This window comes from Lepidothrix coronata, unplaced genomic scaffold (assembly GCF_001604755.1).
Source record: "Lepidothrix coronata isolate B3197 unplaced genomic scaffold, Lepidothrix_coronata-1.0 Scaffold28, whole genome shotgun sequence".
Classification (NCBI taxonomy): domain Eukaryota; kingdom Metazoa; phylum Chordata; class Aves; order Passeriformes; family Pipridae; genus Lepidothrix; species Lepidothrix coronata.
The window spans coordinates 2,960,381-2,972,671 of NW_016690208.1; the positions used below are offsets into that span (position 1 = coordinate 2,960,381).

Below are 12,291 nucleotides of genomic sequence, written 5' to 3' on the forward strand. Positions count from 1 at the left end.
CCCCGGCACAGATGAGATTATCTGCTTAGGAGTGGAATTTTCCGGGCGGCGTTAACCCTTGTGCCGCCCCCAGTGAGCTGCACACACGTCCCACAGGACGAGGTGCTGGGCAGCGCATCCAGCAGCAGCAGCTGAACTGGTGCCAGGCCATCCCGGCCTTGGGAATGGGAGTGCTGCCCCGATGTCACTCTGCAAACATCATGCTTGGGGCCCTTCTTGGAGAGGTCACCCATGGACTGGGCTGATTTCAGTCTGGAGGTTACATTTCATCGTGTAGCCAGATTTTCTGTCTCTGGCTGAGCCAGAGTGGGCGTGAGGGGATTTGTGTCGGTGCACGGGTGGTGCCGGCTGTGCTGTGAGGGTGGACAGGTGACTTGGATCAGCCCTTGTGCGTGACAAGGAGCATCTCCCTCTGGATCCTCCTTTTGTGGAGAGAAGGCTTCCTGCCTGGATGTCAGCCTCCTGCCAAGGTTGTGTCATTTACTGTGCAAAGAGCAGTTCAGACCCTTTCCATGGAGTACTAACAGACCATGGGAGAGTTTCAGAGACTGTGTGGGGTGAGAGCAGAGATTTCCTTGACCCTCATGGTTTGTCTCAACCCTCAGATCAACACTGGGTGAAGAAGCCACTACTTTGCCCAGCTGCAGATGCCTGGGGGAGTCCAGTCCTCAGAAAGGTGGAGCCCTCAATGCTCCTGATCAAACCCAGACTTGCTCCTGAAATCCCTCCCTGCCTCAATTTCCCCACCTGGAGACAGGCCATTGAACTGCCACCACCCCACCCTGTCCGGCACGGTGATGTTTCCCCAGGGCTGGTGCAGAGAAGGGCACAGCCCTGAGCCAGGATGAAATACGAACGAGATGCTTCTCGAATTCAGAGCAGGCTGGAGGGGGGAAGGGGAAGAGCAGCCACGAGTAGGGCTTGAATCTCTTCTCTGGCGGAGAGACGGGCCCAAGGGAGCCCGAGAGCCTGGAACGAGCGGCGCTGCTCGGTGAGTGAGGATCTGCTTCAGGCCAAAGGCAAGAGGCAAAAAGCAAAATGTGTCTGTGTGTGTCCCGGTGTCTCGGCCGGAGCCGCGCGCGGGGCCGGTTCTGCTGAGTCACACGCTCCCGAATCCCTCACACAGCCAAAGCCTGTCCTAACGCCCGTGCAAGGGGTGACCTTGGGCTTGGACAACGTCCGATCCGGGAGGAAGGGGAAGGAAGTGGAGGAGCAATCAATCCCCCCAAACCACGGCCGGGGAGGAGATGGAGGGAGTGACATTCAGCTGAGCCAGAATTAGCAGCAGATCTGTGGAGGGACCCCATTTCCACCCTATTAATAATTCATTCCAGCTCTGCCTTTACCTGCTCATAAACAGCAAACAGCTTGTTAGCGAGGATGGTTTTTCTCCCCTTTTGCTGTCTCTGCCTTAATAAGAGCCCCTTGCAGATGGCTGGGGGAGGGAGGAGGCAAGGGAAGGACACACGAGCGAGCAAACCACCCCACCAGCCCACCCTGAGCTTCCCATCCCATCCCAAAAATGCTCCTTGCCCCAGCACCCACTGCCTCCCAGCTGGAGCTGCCCTTCCCCTACAGAGGTGAAGCTGTGAAATAACCCCTGGGTGCCTTGCCAGAACCTGCCTACCCACACATGCCACTTAAAAACACCCCTTTGGAGGCACACCAGGAAAAGGAGAGCGATGCCTGGGGAATATGTGGATGAGGGGATGTCCTCATGTCTCAAACCACGACAGGGAAGCATTCCTGAGTGGCTCCTGGGCTGCAGCCACATGAGCAGCCCTTGGAGAAAACTGTATTTTCTACTATATGAGGCAGCTTCTGGTTATCTAAAATATATAGAGCTGACCAAAGTGGTTTTTAGGAAAAAAAAAAAAAAACAACAAAAAGAAGAAAAAAGCATCTTGAAGAAAGCTATTAAGATTTTGTTTCCAAAAGGCACGTTTTTCCATTCAGAGCATTCCCAGTATCTCCACAGTCCAATGCTGTGCTGCTGGGCCCATCAGGAACCCCTCCCTGCACACTGACAGACATCCCAAAAAAGCACAGGCAAAGCTGTTCCCGAGATGTTTTCCAGGTTCAGGTCACTGCCTAGTTGCAGGTAAAGCCCACTTGGGCACCAGAGGATGGGAGAATTAGTGCAAGAGAAGTGGACCCTGGCCAGGCAGCTCCCAGCGCCCTCCCATATTCCTTGGAGCATTGAGCAGGGAGGGCACAGACCTTCACCTGGGCTCACAGGGAAGGGCCAGTGCGGGGTGTTCGGCACAAGAGGGGCCTCATATTCCTCCTCATCTCTCTCAGAGCTCCCAGCCCTCTCTGCAGTGAGTTATGCCACTTGCCAGCTGTTGGAAATAATCGCTGTAAATTAATTACGGTTGTTTCACCCCTCTGATCCCTCCCAGCCCATGAATAGAGTGAAAATTAATTGTCAGAGAGTATTTCCAGTTCTCTGGAAGTCCCATCCCGGCCACTGGCAGGTTATGGTTTATGCCCTGAAGCATGAGACTTAATTACTCACAAATGTTATTTTTGATCATAAAATCACCTTGTCTTTTCATAAATCCAGACAGAGCAGTTGAACCCTCAGATCAGGAGCAGCAAGAGTGAAAACACCCTGAAATGACATTAGGGTGAGCCTGTGTTTTCTCCCGGGTAAATGCAATTCTGTTTGGGAAAGAACATCACGTCCTGGAGCAATTATTGGAAGAAAAAACCAAGAAAGCTTCCCAAAACACGCATTGCTCAGTGTGACCCTTGTCAAAAATTTGTGTTGCAGAAAATAGGTTTAACTTGGTGTCTGTGGGGAGCTGGATCAGGGACAGCATCTTCCCCACTTGGTGGGTGATTTTCCGGTGCTCACAGACACCAGAGCAAACCCACAGCCCAGCCAGGATGGGGACAGAGATCCCTGTGAAGCCCTGGCAGAGTCAGGAAAACAGGGGATGGAAGGGAAGTGAAGCCTCACAGCTCAATCCCAGCGTGAAGTGGGGGAACTCAGCCGAGTGTAAAGTAGGAAAGCAAATGTGTCAGGACGGTCGTTTCAGCTCCACCCTGCAGCCTGTGGAGCAAATGGATCCAATTTGCTGCTGGATGGGGAAAGGGAGGAGGGAAAATAAGGTATTGTGGGGGGCAGTGTGTTCCCAAACACCCACAGGAGAGGCAGGGATTGGGGTTGGGGACACCCATCTCCCATGGCCATCCGTCCTCCCGTGACAGGTTGTTCAGGGAAGGGGAGGCTGCAGGACACCCACGGTGGCACCGCTCCACGGCAGGGACGTTATCAGGGCAGGAGGGATCAGGTGCACGTGAAGATTTTGCTGATATGGTTGTTTTGCAGGATTTGGAGGAAATTTGATACCAACTTCAGGGCTTAGTTGCAGCGCGAGGCAACGCGGGGACTTTGTGAACCTCATCAGCTGAGCTTTGAGCAGAAACTCAAAGGCAGCATCAGAGGTGCCCTGAGGGAGCCAGAAGGGCCTTGGGATGCACCCAAGAGCTCCTTAAGCATCACAGCTGGATAGGGCGGGTGCTATGGAAGGGGAATTGTCCCATCCTGGGTGGAGATGGAGTTCCAGACCAAGGTTTCCTCAGCCATAAGCACTCCCGAGGAGGAAGGAGGTTCCTGTGCCATCTCCTGCTTCCCCTCATGTCAAGGGAGCCAGACATGGCTCTTCAGGCTATGAAGGGGGCTATCAAACAGCCCCCAGTCCCAACCATCATCAGCACTTGCAGGAGAGCCTGGAGACACCCCAGGTCTCTGGTTGGGTTTGAGAGCCAGTTCACAGTTGAAAAAAAAAACCCACTACAGAAAAAAGGACCCAGGAGAAACCCACAGAACAGCTTAGGTCTTTGTGCCAAATAAACATATTTAAATTTTTCCCCCTTTGATAAAAATCTTCCTATAAAAAGCCAAGGATTCCCCCCCCAGTTAAGAAAAATAAAAAAAATTTGTTTTCCAAGACTAGTCCAACTTGATGAGACCTTGTCAGTACTCTTATTAGGAGACTATAATTAAAAACAAGTGATCCCAGGGTGCTCTGGGTTTTAGCAGAGGCCTTGGCTTAAACAATAAGCAGAAGAGACCCCAAAAAGCAAAAGAAGTCCAAAGGGGTTCCCTGGACTAAGACACCGTTGAACACATCACACTAAGTGTGAGAGCTGGGATGAGCATCCCTGGCTGAGCAGTACAAGTTCCTACATCATCTACTTATTTTTCCATGCTCAAATCTTGGTTCTTGTTTTTTTATTTCCCCTTTAATATTATTGTTATTATTCTTATTTTTCTTCACTGTGCAGCTAGTGGTTGCAATTGCTTTCCAGCTTCCCTTTGGCACGGAGATCTAAAAGCTGCAGTCTTATTTCTGTGCAGCTTTCACCATTCACAGCAGATGTCTAGTTTGTTTAAAATATTCAACAGCTTAATGATTAATCAAGCAATTTCACCTACAAAAATACATAATTTTATGCTGTGAGGCTTAAAAATGGCATTATCTGAGGGGGGGAGGGGGAAGGCAAAAAAACTTTTGGGCTCATTAAGAGCCCTAAAAACCAGCTGGGCTTTGTAAAACCGGGGCCTTTTATTGTGCTTGTTTTCCCCCATTCCCTCTCTTCCCAGCAAGGTGGGGAGCAGCTTTGCTGCAGCATCCTGGATTCCTGTCATTGTGCTTTGTCAGAACCAAGATCTTGTTTCTTAAGAAATCCTCCTCAAGGAGCAAGTCTCCGCTGCCACCTTCAGAAAGTCCCTTTTGCAGCATTTTTGCCCAGCACAGGCTCCAGGAACCAAGAGGAGGCAAAACCAAGGGCTGGGTCTGCAGTCACCAGGACTGGGACACATTTCCAGCTCGAGGAGTGGGTCCATTGGGACCTCATGAGGTTCAACAAAGCCAAGCACAAGGTCCTGCATCTGAGTGAGGGCAACTCCTGGTATCAGTCCAGGCTGGGGGATGAAGGGATTGAGAGCAGCCCTGCTAAGGAGGACTTTGAGTCCCTTCCAGTGTCTAAAGGGGCCCACAGGAAAGATGGGGAGGGACTCTTTATCAGGAATTGTAGTGGTAGGACAAGGGATAATGGTTTTAAATGCAAAAGGGTTAGATTCAACCAGTTATAAGGAAGAAAGCTTTTACAGTGAGTGTGGTAAAACACTGGCACAGGTTGCCCAAAGACATGATGGATGTCCCATCCATGGAAACATTCAAGGTCAGGTTGGATGGGGCTTTAAGCAACCTGATCTAGCTGAAGATGTCTTTGCCTATTTGGAATAAATTACCTTTAAAAGTCCCCTCCAACCAAAACCACTCTGTGATTTCCTCATGGAGGCACAATCTTGTTATGATGCCATTTATTTAGGACAACGTGTCCTCAACAAGGCTCTTGCAGTTTGTCCCCTAGAGATTTGTCCCTTTGGGCTGAGCTGGGGCTAAGCAAGGCTGCAACACTCTTTGTTGCACCCTGAAGAAATGCACAACCAGAGGAGCTGGAGAGCCTGAAACCTCCAATGTCTAGTTGTCGTGAGGACGCTCACGACTGATTTAATAGCGTGAGACTCAAAGTGAACTGATTTATTTTAAGCTCACTGAGACCAAGTTTGCCTGGCTAATGCATCCTGACTTTTAGATTGAAGACTTAAATATCATGAGACTTTGGACAGATTCTTTGGAGGACACACGGCTTGGGGGAGGAAACCAGATTCAAAAATAATACCTGGAATTGTTTCAATAGTGCTATATCTGATCTTACCAGGACCAAGGGAGCAGCCAAAGTATGGCCATCTGTTTCCGCTCCCCCCTGCCCTCCTGGCTCACTTCAAACCACCCCCCCCCCGGCAGAAAAGGCATTGAGCATCCCGCAGAGGAAGGACAATTCAATAAACCTAAACCCAAAAAGGAACACTTCATTTTAGCAGAGGAAGCTGTAGTGATGTGACTCACTCGGTGGCTTTTGAGGCTCTCCCCCACCTTCCAGCACTGTCACTTAGAGGTTATTTTTGCGTTTGCCCTCTGACAACCGTGCAGCCCTCGAGCCATGTGGCTCTGCAAAACGTGAGGGTGGTTAAAGGCATCTTTGGGGTTGCTGCCTGCTGGGCTGAGCACACCCACAGGTTGGGATGTACGGGAGCCATCAGGGATCGTGCACCTCCAGTCCCTCATCTCTGGGACAAAGCATATGGCAGACAGGCAGAGTTTTGGCTCCGCTTCTCCCTGCTCCTGACCCACCAGGTCCCCTGCCAGGGACATGCCTGGCCAACCCTGTCCCTCCAGACGGGACACTGGGAGAGGGATCACGCTTGTCAGACTCGGTTGCTTCCCCCACTGCTCGTGGGAAACCTGTCCCACCTCCCATCCTGGCCACCCTTTTCTGGTCTGGGTAATGTTTTCTTATTGTGGTTTGGTCACAGAGTCCTTCCTTTGTTCAATTTGGCCACTGCTTAAGGAAGCCTCCAGAGAAAGCCTTGATAGGAGCATTATAGCCCTGGAGGTGAAGGTGGCCACTGTGGCCATGCTGGAGGCAGCTCATGTGGCAAATATTCAGTGGAGATTGATCTTACACCAGCTCAAGGGCTTTGGCAGCCCCAGTGGCTGCTGCACACAGAGAAAGAAAGGTGCACAGCAAGAGCCAGGGCAGCTCTGTGACACAGACTCCTCTCAGACAGAGCCACTCTGAGCAGCAAGGCGGGTTTATCAGGGAACTTTCTGCTGCCATCCCAAGCCAGTTCTCCACCTGAGCCCACTAAGACATTGCACTGCTGCACCCTCCTTCAGACAAGTGCTGAAATAGGACCTCAGGGATGGTCTTTTCAGGACTGCCCTATTAAGCCATCTGTATGGCCACATTGGCAGTAGGACCATACTGCAACACAATATGTTGCCTCAGCGCAGGAAACACACTCACAGAGCCCCCAGCACTTCAGCTGAGGGGGATTTTTCTGCCTTTTCCATCAGCCACTGCTGTAAAGCTGCGCTGAGAGGCAGCTCCATCCCCCAGCAGGAAGCTGTGTCTCATTAGCAGAGGTAAACAATTCCTCTGAACGTGACGAGTCAGGAGAGCATATTAAATATGTCACTATCTCAGGGTTTCTTAATCTCTACTCCAGAACAGCATGTTGAGACAGGAGAGGACCCCCCAGCGTGGCTCAGAGTTCCACCACACCCCAGCTGGCATCCCCCCTTCTTTGGGGGGATAGTGGGGAGCACCTGGGCAGGTGCCCTCACCCTTCAGGCTCCCCCATCCAAGCAAGCGTGAGCACTCCATTGATTTCCCTTGCTCAGTTGTCACAGCTGCGAATAAAACAATGATAAAACCTATCCAGCCACTTGCCTTTAAAACATCAACCAACACATCTATTCGGTACCAGAATCACAGAATCAACTTTCATGCTCCGGGGTGGGCACCACACTGGAGCTCAGCAGCCCTGGTTGCAGCCCTTCCTCCTGGCACACACAGAGGAGGCAAAAGCCACACACTGCTCAAGTTCAGGCTGTAACAGGAGGAACAAACCCCAGCTTTTCCGTCAGGCAGGTGCGTGTCAGAGCAAGACAGTGCTGAAAACAGTTTGAGTGTTGACCTGTTTTCTGATCTGCTTTCCCTGGCAGCCTCGTGCACACACACACACAACGTGTGCTGTGTTTACAGGAGTCCCCTTGTCTCCCCAAGGCTGTCGCTGTCTCCCCTGCAGACGATCCTGGTGCTCACGTGCAGATCAGTTCCTCGCTGTTTTGTTTTATCCCCCGTGCCGGCGGAGCAGCCTCCTGCCTTATTTACAGTGCATTACTCACACGCTGCTCTGAGCACGGAATTATTTATGCCCTCCTGAGCTTTTCAGGGCTCCTGGGTGCCGTGGCCTCCGCTCTCTTTGCAAAGCTCAGCCCGTGGCTCCGAGCTGTGGGGAGGCACCCAAGGCCCATTTTACAGTCACAGAATGGAGAAGCTCTGAGTAGTTCCCTAGACCTTTGGTTGCCCAGCTGGCAGTGGCAAAGCACAGATTTTCCAAAGCACCTTGTGTTACACAGAGATTTCCACGTTCAAAGCACAGCCCCAAAGTTCCCCTTTGCACCCCATTTGTACAAGCCAGCTCCTCTCCTCTGCTTTGCCTGGGGTATACACAGGGCACCCTAAAAGCAGGTCACAAGCATTCAGACTCCAGCAGTTTCCCAGATCAAAGCAAGCCACGGTGCAGGGTCAGTCCCCAGTGCCACAGACACAGGAGAAGCCTCTTCCCACGCCTGCAGCAGAGCTCTCCCAGTCCAGGGACACAACCAGCCTGCAGAGATCCCAGCCCTGCATCTCATTTTTCAGAGACCCCAGCTACCAACACGAACTCCCTGCACCCCAGCACAGCCCTAGCACTGCAGGAGGTCTCCAGAGATGGGTGGGAACACACTGATCCCCCCAAACAGCACCTTCCCCTGGCCCAGCCACACACAAGGCACCCACAAACCAAACCACAGCACCCGGCTCGGTCTTACCTTGTAAATCCACTGTGCTTGGGAGGGACAGACCTCACACCCCAGCAGGCTCCTCACCTCCAGCCAGAAGCTCTGAGCAGCTCCAGCTGCTTTATCACCTCCTCCTCCTCTGCCAGGTGCCTCTGCCTCCCTGACAAGGGTCCCACTGCAGCAGAGCCTGCTGTTGTACCAATGCCTCTCCCTCTCCAACCCTTTGGATTTTGAGTCTGAGAGGGAGGTAAAGTGACAGCAAAGAGATGCTTCATATGCAAAAAAGATTTGCATTGTGTTGCAGAGTTGATTTGTGGTTTGTACCCACTATAACACAGACCTGCATTATCCCCAAGGAGGGTCTGACCCACCTGCTCACTCCTGGAGGCAGAAGCTGCAGGGCAAGTAATGTTGGGCTTTAACACACATATGGATGAGGAATAAACCTATTGGCACAGCTAATAACCCTGATGCCCAAGTCCAGAGCTTCAACCTTCACACCATGTCCTGGTGCAGCTCAGCACATGGATGTGTACATGTGTCCCTGCAAAACACTCCAGCTTGGCCGTGCACTGTCATTTGTGGGCAAAATGGGGTGGCTGTTCCTTTTCTCCCATTGCCAGGCCTGCAGGTGATGGACATTTTCACCTGGATGGGATGAGCCATCCTTCCCTCCATGGTCCCTGCAGGCAGGAGAGGACCGTGGCACTGGGAGCACAAATCTCTGCTCTCCCTGCTACTCCTCAGTCCTATCCCATCTTGGAGATGGAGAAATTTATTTTCCCTCCTCTAGCCATGCTCAGTGGCACAGGAGGGATGGTGTGTCCCCAGGATTTTTGGCATCAGGAGCCATGAGAGGCAGGGGTGTGTTTGGGGGATTTTAGCCGTGCAGTTCTTCCAAGGCAGAGCAAAGCTTTCTGTAGGCTTGTAAATTGGCCAAGCTTAACCGAAGTTTCCCAGAGACCATCTCAGGGAAGGCACTTTCTATGAAAATTGCCCCTGTGCCAAATTGAAAAGCCCTTTCCCAGAGGGCCTTTCAAAGGAAACAGCTCAGCCGTTCTTACAGTGGAGGCAAAGCCGCATCTTTCTGCCTTAAATTCATTCTCAGAAACAGCTTCCTCCAGAACCAGGCCCGTGGCACGCTCCAGTTCAGCCCAGCAGTTAATGTTTGACACAAGCAGCCAGATCCAGGGCCTGGTAACGGTGTGAGCGTGGCTGTGATGCCCACACAATGCCCACACGGTGCCCACACGATGCCCAGGCTTTGCCTTCTTCCCCGGTGACCGTTGTTGTTGTTCCAGGAGAACCCGTACCTGTGCAGCGACGAGTGCGACGCCTCCAACCCGGACCTGGCCCACCCGCCCAAACTCATGTTCGACAGCGAGGACGAGGGGCTGGCCACGTACTGGCAGAGCGTGACGTGGCGCCGGTACCCGGAGCCGCTGCTGGCCAACATCACCCTGTCCTGGAACAAGAGCATCGAGCTGACGGACGACATCGTGATCACCTTCGAGTACGGGCGCCCCACCATCATGATGCTGGAGAAGTCGCTGGACAACGGGAGGACTTGGCACCCGTACCAGTATTACGCAGATGACTGCATGGAGGCCTTCAGCATGCCAGCACGGAGGGTCCGAGACCTCTCCACCACCAGTGCCAACAGGGTCCTCTGCACGGAGGAGTATTCCCGCTGGGCGGGCTCCAAGAAAGAGAAGACCGTCCGGTTCGAGGTCAGGGACCGCTTTGCCATCTTTGCTGGCCCCGACCTCAAGAACATGGACAACTTGTACACCCGGCTGGAGAGCGCCAAAGGGCTCAAGGACTTCTTTACCGTGACTGACCTGCGGATGAGGCTGCTGAGACCCGCCCTGGGGGGCACCTACGTGCAGAGGGAGAACTTGTACAAGTACTTCTATGCCGTCTCCAACATTGAAGTCACCGGCAGGTAACGGCTGCTGTATTTCTTTGGGCATCTCTTCTCTGAGGGATGAGAAGTTACTGCTGGTAAACTAAGCCATCAGCATTTCTGCAAACAGTGTTTCTCCCTCTGACACCCCTTCTCCCCAGGCAGGGCAGCACTGGAAATAAAACAGATGTGTCCTTGCAGGGAACGGCTGGGGCACCTCCAAGGCTGTGTCTGAGAGAGGGGCTGTGTTCTCCTGCAGCCAGTGCTGGGGGAAGTGCTACATGGCTTAGGTGGACAGTCAGGGTCTGAATTCCCTCCCAATACCCTGTTCCCAGCTGTGCAAACACAGCTAGAAGTCCCAGGGGTGATGCTGATGCATCTGGGGGATGAGGAATGATGCTCATCCCACTAAACTCCAGCTCACTGCCAGTACAAGCAGGATGGGTCATCCCGAGGCAGCCCAGCACCCCCTGAGCAGCCTTGGCTCCAGCAGAGGAAGTTTGGGGTGAGGGTAAACCCCCCAGACAGATCTGGGGCAGGGGAGGTGGGTGGGGGGGTGTTTCTCCTGGGTTTTGTTTTTAATTTCTCTGTATAGTGCCATATGTTACATTATGACATCAACTGAAAAAGCAAAGTAAGGTGGAAAAGTGCCGAGATGGCTGATTTCCCATCCAGCTTGTGCGAGACTTACAGGCGAGAGGGGAGAAATCTCCCCATCACCCACCCCATGCTAACAAGCATCACCACAGCGACAGAGGAGCCGTTTGTATCGGTTCCAAACTGTTTGCTACTGAGACTTGCAAGTAGAAATGTTTTGCAGGTGCCACTGAGGCTGGCTTTGAACAGGCTCCAAGGGGAAGGAAGCTGCAGTGAGGGATGGGAGAGCCCCTTCCACCCGCCGGGGCAGGCAGGAGGCAGAGGTGAGGGTCTTTCTCACAGTGTGGTCGCCTGTCTGGGACGAGCAGCTGTGGCTCTCAGCTGGACTGGTGGCATGTTGGGGTGCCCACCATTGGGATTGCTCAGGGAGAAGCCCTGAGGGGCTCAGGCACACGGGCAGAGGAGTGGCAGAGCCCAGGTTTCAGTGCAAGGTGCTTCTGTGTAGATATGTGCTGCCCATAAGAAGCATTGCCAGGTGTACTAAATATCCACAGTCCAAAACCAGCTCAGGATGCAGCAAAATAGCAAAGTAAGGAGGGTGGAAGGGAAGAAAAGCAGGCAAAGGCAAGGAAAAGGGCAAGTACCTTGCCATCACCTCCACCCCAGCGACAGCCAGTCCTGTCCCCTGCTCCTTCTTTTGTGGCCCTGCTCCTCCCTGGGTGGCCCAGCTGCCCACAGGGACACTTGATGTTAGTGACAGCAGTGGCAAAACCACAGGGATCAAACCCCAGCCAAAGCTCACACTGACCAGAGGATCTGGCAGGAAGGGTTGGAGCTGGTGTATCAACTTGTCCGGGCTGGTTAGACTCTGTAACAGGGACACAGAGTTTTCAGCCTAGGAAGTGGTAAATTAGGACTAAAGGTTTGATGTCAGTGCTTGTGCAATGACCTTTGGCTTCCAAGCACTGACATAACTGCAGATAACCAAGGACTTGTTGCTGCTCCTGCAGCAGCTGCAGGATACTTCATGCTTCAAAGAGGTCAAGTACTCTTGGTGTCCTGTGAACGTGATCCTCCTCCTCCTCCCTCTACCTTCCCTGCCTGGCTTGGGCAGCACTTGTTGCTCCAGTACTTTGGATTTCAGGCCATGCTGACAGGATTCTCCCCAAACCAGCACCTTGCTGTTGGCTGCCCTCCTTCCCCCCCACCCAATCCCTCACCAGCTTTTGAGCTCACCGGCCAAGTTTAACACCATTTAATAGTAGCAGCCATCAGTTCAAGAGGTTAAAATCCAAAAAAATTCTGCGAAAAGAACTAGGGCAGGGGGAGGGAAACCCTTTCAAACACCATGGCGGG

General features: G+C 52.7%; 1 protein-coding gene across 2 annotated transcripts in view; it reads left to right on the top strand.

Moving 5' to 3' along the window:
- NTNG2 (netrin G2) overlaps positions 1-12,291 on the top strand; it is a 47,782-nt gene that overhangs the window by 12,012 nt on the left and 23,479 nt on the right. For both annotated transcript variants that reach the window (XM_017810220.1, XM_017810222.1), the window contains exon 3: positions 9,734-10,377. In XM_017810220.1, coding sequence (XP_017665709.1) covers positions 9,734-10,377 — 644 coding nt within the window. The remainder of the gene's footprint in view (positions 1-9,733; positions 10,378-12,291) is intronic.